The sequence below is a fragment of the Myxine glutinosa genome, chromosome 4 (assembly GCF_964187855.1).
Source record: "Myxine glutinosa chromosome 4, kmMyxGlut1.1, whole genome shotgun sequence".
In the NCBI taxonomy this organism is placed as follows: Eukaryota; Metazoa; Chordata; class Myxini; order Myxiniformes; family Myxinidae; genus Myxine; species Myxine glutinosa.
The window spans coordinates 153,002,498-153,026,731 of record NC_136264.1 but is presented as its reverse complement, the minus strand read 5'-3'; the positions used below and the strand labels follow the sequence as shown (position 1 = coordinate 153,026,731).

At 43.4% G+C, this 24,234-nt stretch overlaps 1 protein-coding gene across 1 annotated transcript in view; it reads left to right on the top strand.

Annotated features, from left to right (window-relative positions):
- LOC137425426 (AF4/FMR2 family member 3) overlaps nt 1-24,234 on the top strand; it is a 232,478-nt gene that overhangs the window by 185,444 nt on the left and 22,800 nt on the right. Inside the window, exons 14-19 of the mRNA XM_078776641.1 lie at nt 2,136-2,260; nt 9,009-9,288; nt 10,940-11,070; nt 16,972-17,035; nt 19,221-19,357; nt 21,105-21,176. Of these exons, the coding sequence (XP_078632767.1) occupies nt 2,136-2,260; nt 9,009-9,288; nt 10,940-11,070; nt 16,972-17,035; nt 19,221-19,357; nt 21,105-21,176 (809 nt within the window). The remainder of the gene's footprint in view (nt 1-2,135; nt 2,261-9,008; nt 9,289-10,939; nt 11,071-16,971; nt 17,036-19,220; nt 19,358-21,104; nt 21,177-24,234) is intronic.

Below are 24,234 nucleotides of genomic sequence, written 5' to 3'. Positions count from 1 at the left end.
GACAATAGCCTGCTGCAATTCACGCACAGAGGTCGGCTGCTGGTCCAAGTGGTCGATTTGACGCGTTAAGTCTGCCCACAAGGTCTCTATCGAATTCATATCCGGGGACATGGCAGGCCACTCCATATGCTCTACACCACGGTCAGCAAGAAAGTGTTGGATCACGCGAGCACAATGAGGCCGTGCATTGTCATCTTGGAAGATAAAGTTTCCCCGAAAGGCTGCATGAGCAAATGGAAGTAATGTTTCTTCCAGAATGGCCCTGTGCTTGAACTGGTTCAGGTTTCCATTCAGAACAACCAGGTAAGTTTTGCCCCGTGCATGAAAAGCAGCCCAAACGGTCACCCCACCACCTCCAGCTTGGACTCTTGGCACTATACAATCTTTGTTGTAGGCTTCATGCACTTGTCTGCACACTCGGACGCGACCATCTTGACGATAGACCAGAAATCTAGACTCGTCACTGAAGATCACGTGATTCCAGTGTCCTGGCTGCCATTGACGGTGCTCTCTGGCCCACTGCAATCGGCGCTGGTGGTGTTGTCTGGTCAGGCATGGCTTTCTCAGGGGATGCCTGGCACGATAGCCTGCTTGAACCAGTCGTTGGTTGACTAGCCTTCTAGATACAGGCACATTTGTCAGTTGCTGCCACTCAGCCCTAAGCCGATTAGCTGACTTGGTACGGCCATTGCGGACTAACCGGTGCAGCTGGCGATCATCCCTCCTTGTGGTTCTTCGGGGACGTCCTGGCCTCGGTATTGGAGTAGGGACACCCCTCTGAGCATTTCGTTTCAGGATCTTTGACACCTGACCTTGAGTGATGCCATACTGCCGAGCAATAGCACGCTGTTTCATGCCGTAATTTCGTAAAGCCACCACTCCATGGCAAACAGCATTGTCGAGTTGACGGACCATCTCCAGAGGAAGCGGCAATAACTTTTGGAGACGTGCAGCAGTTGTTTTCCACTAATACAGAACGCAACAACCCTTGTATACCCGACTGTGAAGCCAATCATCAAATGCACCTGTCCGTACATTTTGCCACGCCACCTGTGATATAATCCTGTTGGTGACTTCTTGCTGCGACAGACAATCAGTGACATGGTTCTTTTAACAAATGAATCACCAAAGTGTAAAAGAAACTCACCAGATTGATATACTGAGTTAAGAAAGTAAACCCAAGTCAAGAAAAAAAAAATTCCATATTAAATGCCAAGTCTGTATATTTGAGGTTTTACATGTGTGCAATTGCAAACCACATGTGTGTGGTTTTACAATCTTTAGTTTCTTTTAACTTGTAACATCTAGCCGTTACTGTACAATTAATTATATTGTTTGTGGTAAATATAAGACAAGTGTTGCAATTGCAAATCCCACATTTACGCACTTTGACTTCGGACAAGTGTTCCCCATTGGCTAACCCAGAATGGCCACCTCCTACAGCCTGGATATCCGAGTTAACGACAGCATTACCTTGTCGAGGAACACAAATCCTCTGAGGAGGGTTAGTCCCCAGGGAGGCTAGTTCAGCTGGGGGCTGCCCTGCTTCACCTTTCATTTTGTATTGAACAAACATAAAATATAACAAACACATTAAAATCACATCAACAGAGAAGAAACATATAAATATATGAGAAACAGTATAGTGGATTTTCCACCAAGAGATAATGACAAATCAGCTGGAGAAGCCTCACCAAAAGAAATGTCAATCATCACACACACACACACACACACACACACACACACACACACACACACACACACACACACACACACACACACACACACACACACACACACACACACACCTGTGTTTTATATGGTAGATTTATTTATGGGCATTTGACTTCTCATTGGATTGGCTTTTTGCTGCAAACCAGTTCCACTATTTAAGAATGTACATAACTTGTCTATGATTTCTGGAATGAACTGATTTTTTTTGGCAAGATCATGTTGCCCTGCGCTATGCAGGTGGTGGTACTTAACTATGATCTGAAATTCGTCAAGTGGAGCATTATTATTACAGCTTCAATAATGTTTTTATATACATTTTCCTTTTGATTTGGCTGCCAACAACTTCTCCCCAGATACTTTTGACTCTTCCTCAATATTCTTTATTTCCTTGCCTGTTCCAGAATGTGAGAGACAGACAAGAACACAGGAAGAAATCTCGATGGAATGTTGATACTGAAAAGCAGAAAATCTCACTTTCCCAACCGGCCTGCTCACCAAGCCACATTTCCATTTCAGACAGAAAGAGGTACATCTTGAACTCACTTTCATTTCATACTCTGACAAAAAGCGTAATGCTTTAAAGTATTGTAAATGGCCAGCAGTATTGCCACAGCCACATAGCAAAGGTATACTAGCCATTGAAATGCAATTATAAACATTTCTTTACACCTCTACCTTTGAGGATGTTCATGTTGTTCCACTGCTCTTCTTCGAATCTGAAAAACAATTTGCTCGTTATTCAAATTTCATTAATTGTACCTTCCTCTAACTTCTTCAACCAATCCTTGGGTCATATTTCTGCAAAGGAGTTCAAAAAGATAATCATGAAAATGTACTTTACCGTCTATGCCATGTAACACATCATTATTATTTTTATTCAACAACCAATTCCATTTACTTCTTTCTTTGTTTTTGTTTTTTTTGTTTTTTTATACCTGGGGGGCCCCTATTGATTTTAGTGCTCGGCCCTTCCCCTTTGGTGTTAATTAAAAAATAATACGCATTTGCTTTTTATTACCTGTTTAATATTACATCAATTATTATTTGATTTTCCCTTTTATTTTATTATTCTTTGCAAAATTGAGGATTCGCAAGTATATTCGTTTCTTGGGTATGTTTGTTTGTCTGTCTGTATCAGTCACCTGCAAGTAGCAATTCCACACAGATCTTCATGAAACTTAACCAACTTATAGAGCTAGTGAAAAGCTAGAAGCCTATTGCTTTTGAGGTCAAAAGGTGAGGGTCACAGGTCATGTTTCCTGACTTGGCACAGTCATTGTTGATACTGTCGCTACATTCTACTCGACCAGTGCTTTAAAGTCAGAGGTTGTTCGATCACTCCCGGTCAGCCATTTTCTCAAGCGTTTCAAGGTCAATAGTTTGGACCTCAATGTCGAATTTCTAAAATCGTCAATTTCCATATGATTGACTTGAAATTTCAACAGGATTTGCATATTGGGAAACTGAATTGGTTCACCAAAAATCAGAACGATCGATATAGCTATTTTGATGTGTCAACGGTTTCCATTACAACAATTTCACCCCTTTCTAATGAATATGGGATCCGTTGGTCTATTAGACCAAATTTCATTGGTCTTCACCACCTTGTAGCAAACCTGCCTGCTGGACTCTGGAGTCTTTTGGGTCATCGGGGACTTTTGGGTAATCTGGGTATTTTTCATCGAGACATTTTCCATCTGGGTACGTAAACTGTTCCTCCTAGCGGAGGTATGCTCTCTACCGAGTGTTGTTCTAGTTTCTTCGTGGTTTAGCCAATTTTAAACGTATGTACGTTCCTTTTTTCCTGCCATTCCTTTGCATGTCTGACTGACACCATGCTTGGATGATTTCACATGACAAAATAAGAAATATTTAAAAAAAAAAACTTTTTAGTGACAAACATTTTTAATTTCACATATTTATTGTGTGTGGGCCATCTAACTCTGCAGCCCAGCCCAGCGAGAATTACCGAAAATTGGTTTATACACCGCCTCAAATCCAAATTCCCAATAATCCACGTCAGACAGACCTCTCTCTCCTGGTTGGATTATTTCACATGACAAAATAAGACATATTTAAAGAGATTAACCTTTTTAGTGACAAACATTTTTAATTTCACATGTTTATTGTGTGTGTGGGCCATCTAACTCTAGACCAACATAGCGAGTTTGACCAAAAATGGGTTTATACACCGCCTCAAATCCAAACTCGCAATTATATCCACGGCAGACAGATAATAATAATAATAATAATTCATTTATTTTGTATAGCGCTTTTCATGAAGCCCAAAGGCGCTTTGACAGAGTGCAAAACATAATGCATAACAAAACATGAAAACAACAATTGCAAAAAGACAAGAATCAATAGGGAAATATTTAAAGCAAAAGGAGGGAGAAGGAGAAGTGATAGTCAGGGGTTAAATGCTGTGGGTTGAATGTTGAATGCAGTGCTGAACAGGTGGGTCTTGAGTGATGTTTTGAATGTGGTGAGTGAGGAGGAGTCTCTGATGGTGTGAGGTAGTGAGTTCCAGAGGGTGGGAGCAGCGATGGAGAAGGCCCTGTCCCCCCAGGATCTGAATTTGGTCCGGATGGGGGGGGTCAGGAGGTTAGTACCAGCAGAGCGGAGATTGCGGGTGGGAATGTGTCTGGAGAGGAGGTCAGCCAGGTAGGATGGGGCCAGGTTATGGAGGGCTTTGTAGGTCAAGAGGAGGATATTTTGTACTGGATTCTCTGGGAGATGGGGAGCCAGTGAAGCTTGTAAAGGACGGGGGTGATGTGGTCACGGGTCCGGGAATGGGTGAGTAGACGGGCAGCGGAGTTCTGAATGTATTGGAGTTTATTGGTGATTGTTGAGGGTGAACCATAGAGGAGGCTATTGCAGTAGTCCAGACGGGAGGTGATGAAGGCGTGGATGAGGGTTTCTGCAGCCGTGGAGGAGAGGGATGAGCGGAGACGGGCGATGTTTTTCAGGTGAAAGAAGGCTGTCTTTGTGATCTGTTTAGTGTATTTGTCGAAGGAGAGGGTTTGGTCAAAGATGACGCCAAGATTCCGGATGAGAGGGGAGGTGGATACTGGGATACCGTCGATGTTGAGGGCAAAGTTATGGGTGGATTTTGTGAGCGTTTTTGGGCCAATGATGATTATTTCAGATTTATCACAGTTAAGTTTGAGGAAGTTGATTTGAAGCCAGGATTTTATTTCAGAGATGCAGTTTGTCAGGATAGAGTGGGTGTCGGTGGAGACAGACTTGGTGGAGATGAAAAGCTGGATGTCATCGGCAAAGCAGTGGAATTGGAGACCATGACAGCGGATTAAGTGACCGAGGGGGGACAGGTAAAGGATGAAGAGGAGGGGGCCAAGAACTGAACCTTGGGGGACACCTTGGGGGAGGGGAGCAGTGGGGGATTTGCAGTTATTGATGGAGATGAACTGGCGTCTGTCAGAGAGGTATGATTTAATCCAAGAGAGGGCAGTGCCGGTGACGTTAAAGGTGGATTCAAGTCGGGTGAGGAGGATGGTGTGATCGATGGTGTCAAAGGCAGCGCTGAGGTCGAGAAGGACGAGAATGTTGAGGTTGCCAGCGTCAGAGGAGAGGAGAAGGTCGTTGGTGATTTTGAGGAGAGCAGTTTCAGTACTGTGGTTGGAGCGGAATCCGGATTGGAATGTTTCATGCAGGTTATTGGCAGAGAGGTGATGTTGGAGTTGAGTGGCTACAGCGCGTTCCAAAACTTTCGACAGAAAGGGTAGGTTGGAGATGGGTCTGAAGTTGTTTAGGGTGTCAGGGTTTAGACCAGGTTTTTTTAGAATGGGGGTAACAGCAGCAATTTTGAGGGATGGTGGGGCGATGCCTGTAGACGGAGGAGTTTATTGTTGCAATGATAAGTGGAGAGAGAGCAGGAAGGGAGGCCTTGACAAAGCTGGAGGGGATGGGGTCAAGAGTGCAGGTGGCAGTTTTCATTCCTATGAGGAGTTCAGAGAGGTCAGTAGGGGAGACTGGGGAGAATTGAGACAGGGGAAGGCAGGATAAGGGGGGGCAGGTGGTTGGAGGGGGAGCGGGTGCGGCGGTGGTCAAGCTGTTGTAGATGTTGTCAATTTTGCGTTGGAAGAAAGAAAGGAAGGAGATGCAGTTGTCTACTGTGAATGACTGGGTGGTGGTGTCCAGGGGGCGGAGGAGTTTGTTTATTGTCGAGAAGAGTGCTTTTGGGTTTCCGGAGCCAGAGTGGATAATTTGAGAGTAGTAGGCGGAGCGGGCGTGGGAGAGGGCATCTTTGTAGTGTTGTAGGTGGTCCTTGTAGGCTTGGGAGTGAACTGTGAGACCTGTTTTATTGCGGAGTCTTTCAAGTTGGCGAGCACGAGTTTTCATCAGGCGGAGTTCAGGGGTAAACCAGGGAGCAGAATGGGTGAAAGAAACTGTTTTGGTTTTTACAGGCGCAAGCTGGTCAAGGCAGGAGGAGAGAGTGTGGTTGTAGTAGTCAGTGAGGTCGGAAGGGGTGTGGAGGTCAATGAAGGGAGAAATGGACATTTTTTCAGAGAGGGTGGATGAGAATGAGGTAGGTGAAAGAGCGTTTAGCTTACGGAAGTTGATAGTGCGATAATGTCTTGGTGTTGGGGTGGGGATGTTGATGGTCATAGTGATGGCTAAGTGGTCAGAGAGGGTGAGGTCGGAGCCAGAGAGATGGTGCAAAATTAATCCAGTGGAGCAGACAAGGTCCAAAATGTGACCACGGATATGCGTAGGAAAGTTGACATGTTGAGTGAGGTTAAAGCAAGTGAGTAAATCAGTGAAGTCAGTGGTCATTGTGGAGTCAGTGGAGTCCATGTGGATATTGAAATCACCAAGGGGGAGGATTGAGGGGGAGAGGGAACATAGCTGGGTCAGAAAGTAGGAGAAGTCAGACAGGAATAATGGGTGTGGTTTGGGAGGGCGGTATACGACAGCCATGACTGACTACGTGCGACCAGAGAGTTTAAAAGCCAGGTGTTCAAAGGATGAGGATGAGGCGATGGGGATGAGGCTGGTCCTGATGTCTTGACGGTGGATAACGGCAATTCCACCATCTCGGCCCTCCGAGCGTGGTTTATTGACGTAGGAATATCCATTGGGTGTGGTGAGGTTGAGCGTGTAGTAGTCCAGTGGTTGTTGCCAGGTTTCGGTGAGACAGAGAAAGTCCAGTTTGTTATCCAGGATGTAGTCGTTGAGGATGAGGCATTTGTTGTTGAGGGACCGGGTGTTGAACAGGGTGAGCTTGATGTTGTTTTGAACAGCGGGGATGAATTCAGGTGATTTAGCCAGGGTTCGCAGGCAGGAGGTGCGATTTTGTGCGTTTCCGTGACTAGGTGCGCTGGGACGATGAATGGGAGTGCGCTGAGCCGACCAGAGGACGGGGATGGAGTGACCTGATTGTACATATACAAACTTACGACCGGAGCCACGGTGAATGTACCTGGGTCGTCGGAGGAGTCCATTTGATTTGATGGCAGAGATGCATGATGGGGTGGAGCGGGTATTGAGCAGAAGGAGCCTTGCGGCGGAGTACCGCAGAGCCATGCCAGGCAGGAGCGGAGAGGCGAGCACGAGGCCAAGGTTGAGGAGGCGAAACAATGGTCCCAACGCACGGGAGCAGGCCCAAGGAGACGAAGGAGCCAGGTAGGTGAAGCCAGGAGCAGAGTCGGGACCAGGCGGAGGGCAGACAGGAGCAAAGAGACGATCACGAGGCCAAGGTTGATCACGGCAAAGCGGGAAATGCAGCGGCAATCAACCGCCGCCGCGACAAATCAAGATCACGGCGGAAAAACCACCGCCACACCGCTGCGAAGGACACAACCCACGAGAGCGTGCCCGAGGAAACAGCGAGCAGGCGAAGGAGCCGGGTAGGCGAAGCAGGGAGCAGAGCCGGGACTATGCGGAGGGCAGACTCAATGGCCAAAAAATCCGCACGACCACCAAAAAAGCAAGCCACAGACAGTGGCCCAGTCGAAGAAGCGGCGAGCATGTGACGCCTGCGTCCTCTTCAGACCGGACCGGAAGCGGAAGTCTAAGATAAGACTTCTCTCCCCTGGTTGCGTGATTTCACGTGAGAACATAATACTTTAATAATTAAAATAATTAACCTTTTTAATGACAGATCATTCTCATTTCAAATCCTTTTTAGTGACAAATCGTTTTTTAAATTTACCACAGCATTATTTTTTGATACTTCTGCGAGTTCATGTTTTTTATAGTTTGTACTTTTTGTGTGTATTTTTTAATAGTTTGTACTTTTTGTGTATTTTTTTAAAATAGTTTGTACTTTTTGTGTATTTTTTTTATTGTTTGTACCTTTTGTGTGTTTTTTTTAATAGTTTTTACTTTTTGTGTATTTTTTTTATAGTTTGTACTTTTGTGTATATTTTTATAGTTTGTACTTTTTGTGTATTTTTTAAATTGCTTGTACTTTTGTGTATTTTTAAAAATAGTTTGTACTGTTTGTGTATTTTTATAGTTTGTACTTTTTGTGTGTATTTTTTAATAGTTTGTACTTTTTGTGTATTTTTTTAAAATAGTTTGTACTTTTTGTGTATTTTTTTTATAGTTTGTACCTTTTGTGTGTTTTTTTTTATAGTTTTTACTTTTTGTGTATTTTTTTTATAGTTTGTACTTTTGTATATATTTTTATAGTTTGTACTTTTTGTGTATTTTTTAAATTGCTTGTACTTTTGTGTATTTTAAAAAATAGTTTGTACTGTTTGTGTATTTTTATAGTTTGTACTTTTTGTGTATTTTCATAGTTTGTACTTTTTGTGTATTTTTTTTTGTTTGTACTTTTTTTTTTTGTGTGTATTTTTATAGTTTGTACTTTTTGTGTATTTTTTAAAATAGTTTGTAATAGTCCTACCACATGCTACCAATCACCATTAAACTACAAGCCAGTTAGTAATTTTAAAATGTATATTGGTGTAGATTCAGGATAGAGCATCAAGGGCTGTTCAAAACGTTCCATGAACGAAGATACTCACAATAGTTCCAGATATGTCACTTTTTGGTTACTTTTGAACATGTAAGTATATGTATTTTTTAAAAGTTTTTTTTATTACACATAGTTCTTAATTGGAAAGTTGATAAAACGTTGGTGACTTTCTCGATTCATTGTATCTCGTTTGTAGAATTTTTATTTTCACATCACGCTTTCTTTTTTCCTCAATGCTGTTTCAAAGGAGAATCTTTTTGAATGAGAATAAGTCCAACTTAAGGAAACTGCCAGTTATGTTGAATATTACACAACGATATTTCTGCAGTAATTCATCAAAGCTGGCCGGTGAAAAGGATAAATGGAGGAAAACCACTTCATCATCTTCCTATCTTCAGCCAAAACCCTATTCCAAGCCTCACAAAGCTGAGGCGGAAAGGAGAGAATCGAGTGTGCATCAACCTTTAAAGGCCGAACCTTTGACGTCCAGGAAATTTGAAGCACCATTAAAAAGACCGGAACGAGAGCAGGGCAATGTGAAAGGAACTGCATCAACACTGAAAAATGTGCCTATTCCAAACGGTTGTGGGAGACAAAATGGCAGCATGGTAAGGACTTGGATGTTTTTGTTTCATTAATTGGAGGAAACGATGATCTAACTGAACACTAATGTACCGTAAGGAGTATGTACCGTATTACAAATGAGTCGAGCAGGAAAGCCACAGTAGCAGTTTCCATGCTAAATTTTCATCATCACTTATTCACTTTGATATTTTAGTGTTATTACTCATTGACTGACCTTTGCATTTTCGTACACTGGATTTAATGCTGATTGGCATGTAGACAAACCATTTTCCAATTATCCCCACGCTGTTTGAAAAAGAAATAGGGGCAGTGCCCCTGGGCTCACCTGGTAGTACCTGGGAACCACTGGTAGGCGTGGATGACCCACAAAATATGTAAATTAGCCGATGGTTTGAACAAACTTGTGAAAGCACAATGCAGAGATTATTCCTACCAAATTACATCTAAATTGGCCAGGTGAATACTTTTTGAGAAGAAGTCAAAAATAGCGATCCCAGAATTGTAATGACCTTTGAACTTTAAATTGACCTACTTGATATGCAAAGTTTTGATGGGATTTGCAAGGCATCAAGAAGCCTTTGTTCTCAGAAGTTCTATAAAGTTGGTGAAAATAGGACTATTCGTGTTAGCATCACGGGTGATGAAGGTTGTTGTCAAGTCTCATCAAAATTGTGTGTGTAGTTTCGGAGATGAAGCAAATACCTATTTTGGGGGTCAAATCCCCCATGGAGCCCTCAGACCCTGATTTTGATATATATATTTTAATGCCGTGAACAAACTTTAGTACATCATGGGTGTTGAAGGTGTGGTCGAGTTTCATCAATATTGTGTGTGTAGTTTTAAAGTAGAAAGCAAATATCTATTTTGGGGGAAAAATCCCCCATTGACCCCCACTAGACCCTGATTTTTAAAAAATGCTGTGAACAAACTTTAGTAGATCACAGGTGATGAAAATCGTTGGTAAAGTTTCATCGAAATTGGGTGTGTAGTTTCGGAGAAGAAAGCAAATACCTATTTTGCGGAGTCAATCCTGGACCCACTTTGTTCCTCGATTAACCCCCTTATACCTCAATGTTTTTTTAAATATCGTGAACAAACTTTGGTACACAATGGGTGATGAAGGTTGTGGTCAAGTTTCATTGAAATTGTGTGTGTAGTTTTGCAGAGGAAAATCCGAGTATTTACATACGTACTGACTGACGGACACCGCACGATGCTAATACCTCACCTGAGCATTTTTGTTGTTCCACGTGGGCTAAAAACGGGGGGAAATTGTAATCAGCTGTCTGCTTGTCCTCCGTCTGTCTGTCCGTCACACTATCTCCTCCTAGGCAGAAATTCACCAAACGTGGTAGTTATAATCACCACGTAGCAAGAAGGTGCAAGAGCAATGTCATTTTTGGCTCCGCCCCTGGTGCAGGGTCAAAAGGTCAAATATAAAAAAAAAAAGCATTTATTGGCACATTTTAGAACATTTTATCAATTAAACTTTGTGTAACTTAAAATTTGATATTGGGTCATTCCTGGTCGAACATTTTGCCAACTTTCAACCATGCTTTAGGTGGGAAGCGTGTGAATTTGCAATGGCGCACCATCGACTTCACTCTTTGTATATTTAATAACATTGTCTTTTAATTTTTCAAAAGTCATTTTTTCGTTATCTCTTCACTTCAGGCTGAAGTGACCCCTGGTAAAAGTAAGAGTACCCATCCCACTGAACATCACTGTGCAACCATTGACCTCAGCACTCCTTTACAAAATGGGCACAGAAAAGAAAAACGATCAAGGATGATGCTTGACAACATGTGAGTACAGTTTACAGAATAAAGTCAGACATGAAATTAAGATGTTTGCACACACACATGCACACAAACACACATACAATTATGGTAATCTGTTCTCGAACCTACAGCAACACTGCAACGTCATCATATCACGTTATGCTATACAGCGACCACTAGGGGGCGTCTCGCAGCATGAATGGAGCCTTAAAGACAATGGTTAAAAATGCCACGTGCAGAGAAAATAGCAGACGTGTTTTGCCCTCAATAGAGCTCAGTAAAGCATAATCATCAGTACAGCATAATGCTTAATGTCATCTGCTTGGGCCGAACTTGTTTTCGGAATGGTAGATTGTAAGACCCCATAACTGTGTATAGTAAGGACAAAACAAATTGTGTCCCATTACAGGCATTGCTGCAGGATTTATTTGTGACCAAGTGTCTGCATGATCTATTGTCTTACTCTAGCATTGTTAGGAGGACAGTTATATTCCCAACCGCAAAACCAGGTCCTGAGGATTTAAAGCAATTACATTGTCAAGACTGGTTGCAAAAGAGGTGTCGAGCTGGGTAAGCACCTTTTCCACTATGGTGGGGGCGAAGTTTGCATGCTGAAGGGAACATTCGATAATGCGAGTAAGGGTTGGTACAGGAAGAGATAGATTTGGGACTTTGGTTTTTGAGTGAAGACAGAGTTCAAGAACCCTGCTTTTTCTAAAGTTGTGTTTAGCATGACTGCATCCTTTAGGAGGGGCACAGTGTATGTTTATCACAAACATACCTCACTAGCTCCCAAAATGTTTGGAGCTGATGTGAAGATGCTTTTTTATTAACTGAAGAGTAGATTTTAAAACAGCTTTAATAAATTAACATCCACATCTGTGTGTTGGGAGTTTTACAGTCAATGCCAAAGAGGTGCACAATTGTACCAACAGATGGTGAAACTAAAATGACACTAGGTCGAGAGCATACCTCCACTAGGCTGAACAGATTATGTTTCGTATCCCTCTGATATGCCGGATCTGGATATGGACCTCAACCAAAATTTGTTCTTGTCACCTAACCAACTCATCCACCAAGTTTTGTCAAAACTCGTTCACAACTTTTTGAAATATCATGCTATAAATCCTTTTGGGCCCCATCTGTCAATGGTGAATAATCACTTCAAAAATTCTCATATCGGAATACGGATTTGAATATTCACCAAATATTGTGTCAATTCTTCCTTGTCACACATCCAATCTGTCCAACATGTTTCGTCAGAATCCATCTACAACCTTTTGAAATAGCATGTTATAAATCATATTGGGCGCCATCTCTCAATGGTGAAGAATCACTTTAAAAATTCTCGTATCCGGTTCCGGATTTGAATCTTCACCAAAATTGAATGGATTCCTCCTTGTCACACATCCAATCTGTTCACCACGTTTAGTCAGAATCTGTCCACAACTTTTTGAGATATCCTGCTAAATGGCTTTTTATCTCTATCACTCAATGGTGAAAAATCACTTTAAAAAATATATCGGATCCAGATCCAGATCGTCACCAAAATGGATTCGATTCTTTTTTTGTTACACACCCAACCTGTACACCAAGTTTCATCTGAGTCCGTCCACAACCGTATGAGATATCCTGCTTGCAGACAAACAGACAGGTGAAGACATAACCTCCGTCCACCCTCCAACATAACCTCCACCAGAGGCAAAGTGCCTAGCGGAGCTGAGGAGAAGCAGGACAAGTAGGACAAGTTTGTGAAAAGGTTTGATGTGATAAGGTCTAGTAATGAGTGCTTGCTATTTAGGGAGATGCATGTTGGAAAAGAAACAGACTGAGTAGGTCCTATTGTAAAGATGGTGCAGACTGCAGAGTCGAGGGAGTAGGAGCGGCATTATAGAACACGTGGGGAAAAATAAAGATAAGAGTATGACAGGTGTTGGTTTTATTCCTTGCTTGTTAAAAAGAAACCCAGGAAGCTGTTGGGTGTTAGAAGAGAATCACATTTGTGAATATAAGAAAGGAATAGAGCAGAGTCGGAAAAGAGTGAAGTAAAAGAAAGGAGATAGAGGAGAGCACGTGGCAGTAAGGAACACATGCATAAATATTTACACACATACCACCAAAACTATAATTTCCCACAGGTAGGGCAACAGCAAAATGAAAAGACAAGACAATTCTGCTTGGTAGATCCCTTGGTGTGCAGTAGGGTGCATCAAACGCCCCTATCTCAAGAAAACAATCTGTCCCCAATTTTATTTTGTTCCAGTCATAAAATAAAGTTCCTATGCAAAATTTGGTAAGGTTTTGATATCATCTTCTGGGTCCACCTCAGCAAATTAGATTTTGAGTCGGTTGTATCAGAGTCAGAAATTTGACACGCAGCTGTTTTGAGGCCCATAAATAAAAATGAAAGGATTGACCGATTGCTACATACAATAGCTCTTTGGAAAGGTATTATTGTGCCCTGTAGCAATATATAATCATCATAGGGATAGTATAGGGATATAATTCACTTATACACAAATAGTCAAAATCATGATTTTATTGGTATAATCATATGTATTATAGATACCAGAATGATATAATTTTGATTACAGTAGAATCATATATACACAATCTTAGCATTTATCATCTTAATACGAGTACATCTGACTATGGATGAACATGAAAATAGAAACAAAACAAAGATACTGTAGTTTTCATGGATATTTCTGACAGTTTAGTCTTGAGCTGCTCGCTTTCGAAGATTCGGTTCTCCTTGCGGTTGTGCTCAACAACTTGTAGCACATTTTGGTAGTGGTCTTCACTTCTGGCTGCTGAAAGGAAGTCAGAGCTAAGCTTAACTCCCCTTTCTGCAGAGTCATTCACCACATTCAAGGCTTCAACATTAGTCCATGATGTCTGGTAGGCTGCAGAGTTAGTCCATTCTTGAACATCGGTAACTAGAAATGCCCAGTCAAGCTTCAGATGATGAAATAGGTACCATGAATCTGGTCCAACAAAATCAGCCAGAGTGGTCTTCTCAGTCAAGTCATCAGGAAATCTGGGCTTTCCAAACCCAGTACCAAACCGTCCTTGTGGGTTGGTTACTGGAAAATCTGGCTGAACCTCCAGAAGTCTGTCTGCCAGAGCACGGCGATGGTCATGAGGAACAACTGAGCTGAAGAGGGCAAGTGGAACCATCTCTTCTGTGAGGTACCAGAGATGTCGTTTGAAGGCTTTCAGGGCACTTCTTGAGATTCCAGCATTGACAGCTTCATACTGTTTCAGTTTGGAGATGAGCTGCAGGTCATTCCATGGGGCATCGGTGACAGAGGTACATGTCATCCACCAGGAGCTGTATACTAGAGTGACAAACGTGACAAATTCTCTGATCTTTGGCACTTGTTTTTCTGTGGTAATTGTACCTGCTGGAAGATCAGCGATTTGTTTTTCGAAGAGACATAATTTGATTGAGTAGAGGAGCTTCGCCATCCATCTGGCTTTATGCAGTGCACCAGGACGCTTGAAGGTTATTTGATGTTCAGCTACTTCACCATCAAGGAATACAGTACACAGATCAACAAATTCCAAATAATCATCACGTCTTAGAGATTGCTCGGTGTGACAGAGTCTGAGAACATTATTTTGCCAGTCACTTGTCAAACTTGTTGCTGCTTCATTTAGTTGAGATGGATCAAATCGTGAAAGTGGTTCATTTAATGTGTGTGGAAACATTTCAAAGTTCTTGCGAAACCTTGAGAAGAGGAAGATATCTGGTGACTTAGATGCTTCAACTTTAAGATCAGTAAAAATGTGCGTAAGAATGACTTCACTAATGTGGTGTCTGCAGCCTGACCACAGAAGAGCTTTGTTAAGCCGTTGTTGAATTGTTACACAAGCTGCACTGATGTGGCCGGTGTTAGATGCAGTTGTGTCAAATGTCAAGTTGACAACATTCTCTTGGCAGTTCCATGATTCAAGTAGGTTATTAGTCAGCTGAGCAATTATATCTCCAGATTTACGGTCTGTTCCAGGCTTGTAGGATGGAACACCCAGCAGCTTCATATCAGTTTGAGAACCCAAAAGCACAGCCAGGTGTTCTTCAAAAGTGTTTTGGTTAGTTAAGCATGGAAGCAGCTTTGAGTCCCAGTGCAACGTAGCAAGCTTCGGAGGTATCCATTTGTCCTTACAGGTAGTAGCAATATGCTGTCCAATTTTGCGTCTTGATTTATCTGCTGTAGCATATGATGTTGACACCTTCGCTACATCCCCTCCTGTTTCTTCAATAAAGCTTCTGTGAAAGCAGCCTGTTGGGTTGGTGTCATCTTCATCCTTGTTGCCAGTGAAACAAGACTGGGCCTCTTCAGGATGTCATGTGGAATGAAAACTGATGTGCCAGGTCTAACTAAATGATGATGACTTCTTGAGGTTGTTGGTGTGCTTGTTGAAGGTCCAAGAGTTACTTCTTCATCACTGTCACTAATATTATACACAGTGGTTGTAGTATTTATGTTGAACTCCAGCTCCATACTTGCTCGCCTCTCTGATTCTTTTTCCTCGCGGTTCACTTTACGCTGCATCTTATCTGCCAACAGTTTATCTTGGCAGCCAAATGTTGCACAGCGATCTGTCTTCATAGATTCCAGGAATGCTAAGTCTTCAGGATTCTTGATGTGAGAACTAGCATCATTGGGCCACAAGGGAAATGTCTCCATAAATTTCATCTCCATTTGATTCACCTTTGTGATGCTTGCTGGAGTTGTTCTTCGGTTGATAGGGATTGATCTAAGCTTGGAATTATCATCTGCAAGTTTGATAATTTTCTCAACAGTCTTGCGTTCAGAGATGATAGGAATATTAGCCTTGCCATAAAATGGTGCCACTTTCTGCAGTACAAGCTTTGCTGATTCCCACCGAGAGCGTCGTTCAAGTTTGCCATCTTCCGTGTGCCACATGAAACAACGTAGTACTTGTAAACAAGTTGGAAGTCTGGTGCCATTGATCTGGGAATCTTGTTCAGTTATGGCACTTCCAAGACCAAACACCTTGGTGGACTCTCTTTTTGCAACAGATGCTTTCTTTACTGTGCCATCCATTGTTTTATCTGAAAGAAAAAGGTAGTATTAGTAACAATAATGTCATTTCATAATTATGTACAACAAATAAATCAATTATCCAATTTTATTAGAGTATAGCCTAATAATTGTTTTAATCATCTTGTCTAGTTAAAAGATCTCTGTAAAGACAAGATGACTACAACATTCAGGATATTCTTTAATTTATATATTATATTTTAAAAATACTCTTCATTTAGCTTTATATCCATATTTTGAAAAAAATCATTATTTTGACTATTTGTATATAAATGAATTGTATCCCTATCCCTATGATGATGATATATTGCTACAGAGCACAATAATACCTTTACAAAGAGTTATTATATGTAGCAATCAGTCAATCCTTTCATTTTTATTTATGGGCCTCAAAACAGCTGCGTGTCAAATTTCCAACTCTGATACCACCGACTCAAAATATGAAATGGTGAGGTGGACCCAGAAGATGATGTCCAAACCTTACCAAATTTTGCATAGCAACTTTATTTTATGATTGGAACAAAATAAAATTTGGGACAGATCAATCCAACATCTTTTTAAAAATAGTTGGGCGTTTGATGCACCCTAGTGTGCAGGAGTCATACATCCGCCGATGATAACCGGAAAGCCAAAGTTTTGTGTAATTATGCACAAATTTGATCCAGGAGTATCTGTTCCATCCTCGGCACAGTTATATACAAAAATTGGATTGTTGTTATTTTTTTAACTCTTCTTCTTTCCTTTGCGTTCATAAAAAGTGGCATTGTCATCATTACATTATGCTATTGCTCTCTGTTCTTGTACAGTGTATGACACAAATGACAATGAGATCGTGATTACGACTCTTCTGCAGGGTTGGTTCTTTGGATCAACGCCTGCAGGAAGCTCGAAAACTAAAGCACAAAGCAGACAACATGGTAGGTGATAAGAAGTTGGGTAATGGTGAAGATTGGGTTGAGTAGTAACGTTGCTGTGTGTGGTGTGTGCACAATGAAGGCAAATAGGTGGTCCACCAACCACCCATGAGGAATGACTCTCTTTTTTTTTGGTGAAGCACATGTTTTATTCATATGGAGTCCGGCATCACAGCTACCGGACTCTACCCACTGAATCCACTGATGCCTTCCAAATATTCTTTGAAGATGCATATCAGCACCATCCCCACCTCACGGACCTGATTTTGGGCCACGATACAGAGGGCAGCTGATGCTGGATTTGCAGGTCACTCTTGCCATGGTGGGTGGTGTCATGTCGACCTTTCATGCTTCAACGCCACCAAGTCTCAGGACCTGATGGTATTCACCCAGCAATCGTTAAGGAGCTTGCTGAGGTCTTGGCCCACCCTCTAGCTACCCTTTTCAGTGACACATAAAATAATGGAACTGTTCCTGAAGACTGACAGGATGCAGTCATCGCACAGATCCACAAGATTGGGCCTAAGGACGTGGTTATAAATTACTGCCCCTTAAGAATAACAAGTGCAGTGTGTAAGGTCATAGAGAGACTCGTGAAGTTGGCTATCACCAGCTGCTTGACAAATTCCTCCCTTTTCTGCAATGCTCAGCACATCTTCATCAAAGGGAGATCCTGCCTCACCAAACTTCTCACCATTGTGGAGAAAGCAACCCATATGCTAGAAGAGCGGGCCTCAGTCGACCTTTGCTATCTCGACAGCCGCAAAGCCTTTGACTCAGTTGACCACCACCTTCTCCTCAAGAGACTTGCTAGTTATGCAACCACATAAAAACTTTGAGTGACTGGCTGCATTCCTAACCTCCAGGCAGTTTTGGGTCCATGTTGATTGTGTCTTCTCAGACAGAGCTCCTGTACCAAGTGGTGTCCCCCAAGGCTCTGCCATTGGTCCCCTCCTATTCATAATCTACATGAATGACCTGCCTGACCACCTTGTCAGCAATTGCCTGCTCTTTGCTGATAGTATGAAACTCATCTGTGACACGAGCGAGGCCCTGCCTATCCAAAGAGACCTCGGCTCGATCTCTGCATAGGCTGCGCTCTGGGAACTGCATCTTTGCATTCCCAAATTCCAACACCTGCAGGGATGATGGACCGATTTTATGCTTACCTGATTCGACAGAGAATGCCCTTCCCATTACAGCTGCAGCCCAAGTTTGAGACCTTGGGGGTTCTATTTGACTCCTCCTTGAACTTGTCTGCTCAGTTTGATGCGGTTGTGTAAAAGGCCCGAGAGATGTTATTGATCGTTAAATGTGCCTTTACACGTCTTACACCACGTGTATTTATCCCTGCCTACTCGGCCGTTATCTGACCCCTACTTGAATACTGCATTCAGGCATGGTCCCCTGGCCTTCAACACGACATCATCAAAACTGAAACGTGTCCAAACAGTTCACGACCCGGATGGTTGTTGGACTCCATGCCCTCCCATATCACGTCAGGCATTCCCACCTAAACCTCTTCGTCATGCAGCACCAAAGCCTCAAGGGGGTCGTATTGAGGTCTTTAAGATTGTGCAGGGTTATGAAAACCTTGACTGATATCAATTTTTCATCTTTCATCAAGACAATACCCGGTACTGACACACACCCTGAAAATCTCCAAAAAATGAATGCAAAGGAACTTTCGCTTCGTGGACTTTTCCCTTCGAATTGTGAACCTGTGGAATGCCCTCACCCCTGATGTGGTTCTTGTATCATCAGTTGCTGCATTTGAAGCTAGACTGGTTGCCATATGGGCCGAACTAGTTCCAGACATTACTTCGCCTTTCTGTCAGTTTACCTTTTGTTACCGTATTAATTTCTGTCCGTTTAAAAAAAACATACTTTTCCGGAAAACAAACTTGTTTGCCCCCACTTGATTTTGAATGGGCACAGTAATGCACAAATGTACCTCGTGGAACCCACCCATGAAAATGATAATCTTTGGGCCAATGGCCTACAATGATTAATATTCATGACAATGATAACGATAACACTATTTAATAAAATTTAAATAAAAAAAGTTGTTTTTGTTGAGTTTAGTTTGAGTACAAAGCAGATGTTTCGTCCAGCCTTTGCATTTTGGGATGCTTTCTATTTTCACTTTGGGTTGAGTTAAGCACGTGTTCCTCTCTCAACGTTTTAGGTTGACCCTTCCTGGAAGGCAGTCACCTACATGCAAGCTGCACTTTTCTACATTGAGTGTGGCATTGTGATGGAGGAAGATTCAATTGAAGCAAAAATGGTGTACAATATGTACTGCAAAACGCTGGAAATAATTAGGTATGTATAAACTGCATTGAATCCATAATATACAAGTAATGCTTCAACTATTATTTTGCCTTAGTTTTGTAATCTGTACAGCAATCTGGAGTGCTTTTCACCCCTCAGCCCAAATTGGGCTAAGGGGTATTGTCGTCACGGGCGTTGTCCGGGCGTCCAACTTTTGGTTTCCGTCAATTTCGAGCAGAACGGCTTGTCCGATGAAATCCATTTTTGCAGTGTGTGTTGGGGTTGAGTAGAGGAAGGTTCCTTTCGAAAATGGGCGCGCTGCGATTTTCAATATGGCCGCCACGGCAGCCTTCCGGGCGTCCGTCAACTTTTGGTTTCCGTCAATTTCGAGCAGAACGGCTTGTCCGATTAAATCCATTTTTGCAGTGTGTGTTGGGGTTGAGTAGAGGAAGGTGCCTTTCGAAAATGGGCGCGCTGCGATTTTCAAATATGGCCGCCACGGCAGCCATCTTGAAATTGGTTTCTGTCAATTTCGAGCAGAACTGCTTGTCCGATTAAATCCATTTTTGCAGCGTGTGTTGGGGTTGAGTAGAGGAAGGTTCCTTTCGAAAATGGGCACACTGTGATTTGCAATATGGCCGCCACGGCAGCCATCTTGAAATTGGTTTCTACCATGCATGGGCTGAGGGGTTATACCCGCCTTGCGGTGCTATTTATTTGTTGTTGCAGACAGAAATCTAGGCTCATGGAGGAGTTAAACTATAGAGGACAGCAGCTGAACAAACTTGATGAGGAGCAAAGTAGAACAGGGAGACAAAGACATCGCATATGAGTGTATAAGTTCAGGAAGTAAAGGGATGGAGGGGGAGAGTCAGAGTGTAAAAGAGCAGAATGCCGGGCAGCATGCACTCTTGAAAGACCAGAGTGAGAGGCACGAGACACATGGAGTCGGTTCCACAGATGATGGAACAGAGGAATGAAATAATGGGGGTATGTTTGTTCAGCTTGGAATTTGGCAGGACAACAAGGTGTGGGATTCTGGAAGAACGCATGTGACATGGGTGGATTGGGAAAAGATTGAGGGTTGGGAGGATGAGGCCAGAAGTAAAGGCAGTTGCTGATAAAGTGTCAAGATTGACTCGGAACTTCTTAAATTTAGTGGGAACGAAGTCCATGCGCTGCAGAGAGCAATCTGTGATGGTGGAAAGAGTGAGCAGCAGAAAAGAGGCAAGAGGGTACTTTGGCTGAAAAAAATGTACATTGCTGGAACAAATGAAAAGGAGATGCATGGAAACAGCCATTTTGTTGGCCACATCTCTGTGTTATATTCCTTCCAACAAAAGTAATCTTTCATTTTGTTACACACAGATGACAGAAACAACATAATCACTTTCAATGCTTTCAATTAATTATTCACCCCAGATCCACTTTTTTGAAATTCCAACTTCTTTCCTGGAAGTCCTTGCAGTGTCCATATGTGTTTTATACCTCTCCCACCTCCCCCCAAGCCCTCTCCCTCCCACAGTTCTCTCGATGTCCCTGCTCTCAAATGTTGTGTTTGTGTCCTTCCCCCTCTCTCCCCATCTTGTCTACCGCTCACCTTATTTTGTGTTTTATATGTCGGTTTGACTTTTTGTATGATTAATGTTAGCTCTTTCACGAGCCTCGATCTTGTATAAAAAAAATTTAAAAAATGCTCATGTTTATGTGCTCGATGAGAAGAAGCCATCTGCTTAAGACATTTGCTATTGATCAATTTCATTCTAATGAGGGAATTATTTATGGTGTGTGACCATAGACATGCCATCAGCTTGCAGAAATTTGCAACTTCTAATGCTTCATCCAATGACAAGAAGCTTTCCACCATCTGGTAAGGATCACTAACTGAATATATTTACGAGTCGAGTGTGATTTAAAAAAATGTTGGTGCATTTATTCATTCAGAAACAATTTTGTACCATCTTTATGTGATGGTGTGCACATTATACTTGGTATGTCAAATGTTAAGCCTGGCCAGCTGGTTCATGGAAGACTTGGGGCAAAAAGTTTTCACAGCTGACCCCGTAAGGTGTGAATAATTCATATATATATATATATATATATATATATATATATATATATATATTGTTACAGATACGACTTTGATGGTATGGTGGGCCGAGCGGGATGGCCGCCGTATCCGTACAAGTTACCCGATTGTGCCCGAATGTTGACTAATCGCGCTACGCTGGCTCAATAGGAAAGAGAAGACACCCGGCTGGGTTATAATGACACAATACGACACCAGGGTTTCGATTCTCAAGTATATTCGTACGGAAAAAGGTTAGATTACAGGGGCTAGAGGTATATTACAGGAAGACAGGCACTTAGACACACTCTTATATTATCCCCGGACAGACGACAGACACACGGGACAAAATGCTGACTCACACGGGGGTTGATGAAAAGGGGAGGCAGGTCGCGATGGCTCAGGTGCACCTGGCTCAGGGACAGAATCACGTACGGTGGTGTCCAGAGATGCGTGAAGGTATCACAGCGCTTGTGGGTCGCGACTTTGGTCTCAAGCTGGGGAGGTCGCTCAGCGCTCGGGAGGGTGGCGTCTTTTCCTTCCAAGCTCGGGGCGCATCATCTCTTTTCGTCCGGCGCGGGGCCGCGTATATATCCGGCGGGGAGTGACACGCCCTCGGCTCGTTAGCGCCGCCCCAGATGGCATCGGCCCATGGCTTCTCATTGGGTGCGGGGGTTACCGGCTCCGCCCTTGACGAGGGGCCGACAGGGAGCCCCTTCGTGGTAACCCCGTGGAGCGCGTGGTCAATGGTGGCTAACCGAGCCGGAAGGAGGACGCCCACTCCCCATGCCGTCACCGCGCCGCCCCCCTCTTTTGTTGTTGTTGTTGTAGTTGGCGCTTCTTCATGGGGAAGAGATGCGGAGAGGTATGGGGAGGTCCTAAACTTCCTAACAGGTGCTATATAATCACATTCTGGTGCAACGAAGAGTCATAATTAATGGAAACAAGTCCTTAACTGACATAGATTAAGAATAACTAGCAAGATGTCCTATAATTGTCTACGTGTGGTGCGGGGGACCTGGGCACGACATTTAATGGGGGGATGAAGGGGAAGATCGGCTCTAATGGGTGTTGTTTACAGACAATGGGACTAGGGAATGGGGTAAGGGAGAGTTGGGGAGTATCGGAGAAAATAGGGGAATATTTACAAGCGGATATGGAGGCCAAATTCCATATTCGCAACATTGCACCCTTCTCTACCCTCGGGGCGTCCCGACCCGATAAATTTTTACCTACTTTAGTGTGGCACGCAATGTAGTTCCCTCTACTATTAACTCTACCCTGAGTGCGACAGTTTTACAGATATTCACAAATGAGTAAATATGTCCCCCTGCGACGTTGCACCCTTCTCCTCACAGAAACATACCCACAGGATAACCGAATCCGGAAAGAATTCTCAAACTAAACATACAGCCGGTAGGGAGCATTATTTACAAGACTACGCTGCTATTTACACTACGATCCAGGACCTGTTTTTGGAGGAACACATGCAGATGTTATGCATAGAGAGAGAGCGCGCTTGCCAACATCGATACACCAACCCACGAGTGCTCTGTGGCCGACGGCCTTTAATAACGTGCAGAGCACCCTTTCCCGAGCATCAACAGCACCACCCCACCACCAATCGGTGCAGTCACCATTGTTCATTGGAATAAAAATAACTTCAACAACCCCTAACCCTGCAGGTGTCTCTTGCTCTTCTTGTGGTGCACTTGGTGGTGTTAACTATTAGTGGTTCACCTGTATGGCATAGGTGCCACGTTGATCCATAGGTCCATCCCCGGGTGGTGCTTGGCCGCAAACGAACTGCGGTCCATTGTGGGTGGCCACAACCATTGCGGTCCATATGGTGTACCGATCCAGGCAGCGAACAGCGAAAGTGCAGGCCCACAACTGCGCAGCCAGCACCTCTCTCTCCTCTCTCTCCACCCCAAAGCCAGATCCTCGGAGGTGGGAGACAAAAGAAGCAGACAAGTGAGTAAGGTGGTAAGGGCGCAAAAGTGCACGCAATATAAGGTAATGCACACTGGGGGCACATGGGAACCAGGTGAGACAGGTACGTTCCTATCGTACGCCCCCCCCCCCACCAGGTAACCTACATGGCCCCTCCCTTACCCCTTACTGTATCCACAAAACACAACACTACCCATAAACATCTACTTTACAAATCAAAAAAACATCCCTACTGTCTTCCCCGTTCCTCCCATAAACCAAATTCGTCTTCTCTCCCTCCTAACCAATCAAATTTGCCATTTTCAACTCTCATCAAAATTTGCCATTTTCAACTCAACATCAAAATTTGCCATTACCAATTCATCATCAGTCCCTCCTAGGGAGGGAGAGATGGAATCACCCCAATGTCTCATCCACGTCGTGATGCGCCTCACAAATCCTCACAGCAATCTCATTTCCTGCAACAAACAAAGAAAACACAGGTGTGGAGTCATCATCATCACCACAGGCAAGTGGCTGCGTATGGTGCGACAGGTTCATCAATCCTAACTATCTCCTAAATGACTTTAACAACTTTACACTACCCGGGGGCTTTCTCCGGCCAAACCATTGGCCCTCTTACACTATGGGTTCTAAAAACCAATTCCCATTGGCCAAACTGTGGTGCTCTTCAATTTGGGGTCTCACTCCCCCGATTCATCTCCCGGTGCCCTCGCACAATTTCTGGGCTGCGGCGTGTACCTCTCCCAGTGGGTCTACCCACCTGCACACCTCCACCACTGCAGTTGCCTCCGAGCTTACCTGCTCCTCACCCTAACCTAACTACCTGGGGAAGGCCCTCTGGCTCTCTCCCCACTCCGTGCCCTCTCTGGCACTGGGCTGCCCGATCCACACCCGGGATCCTCAG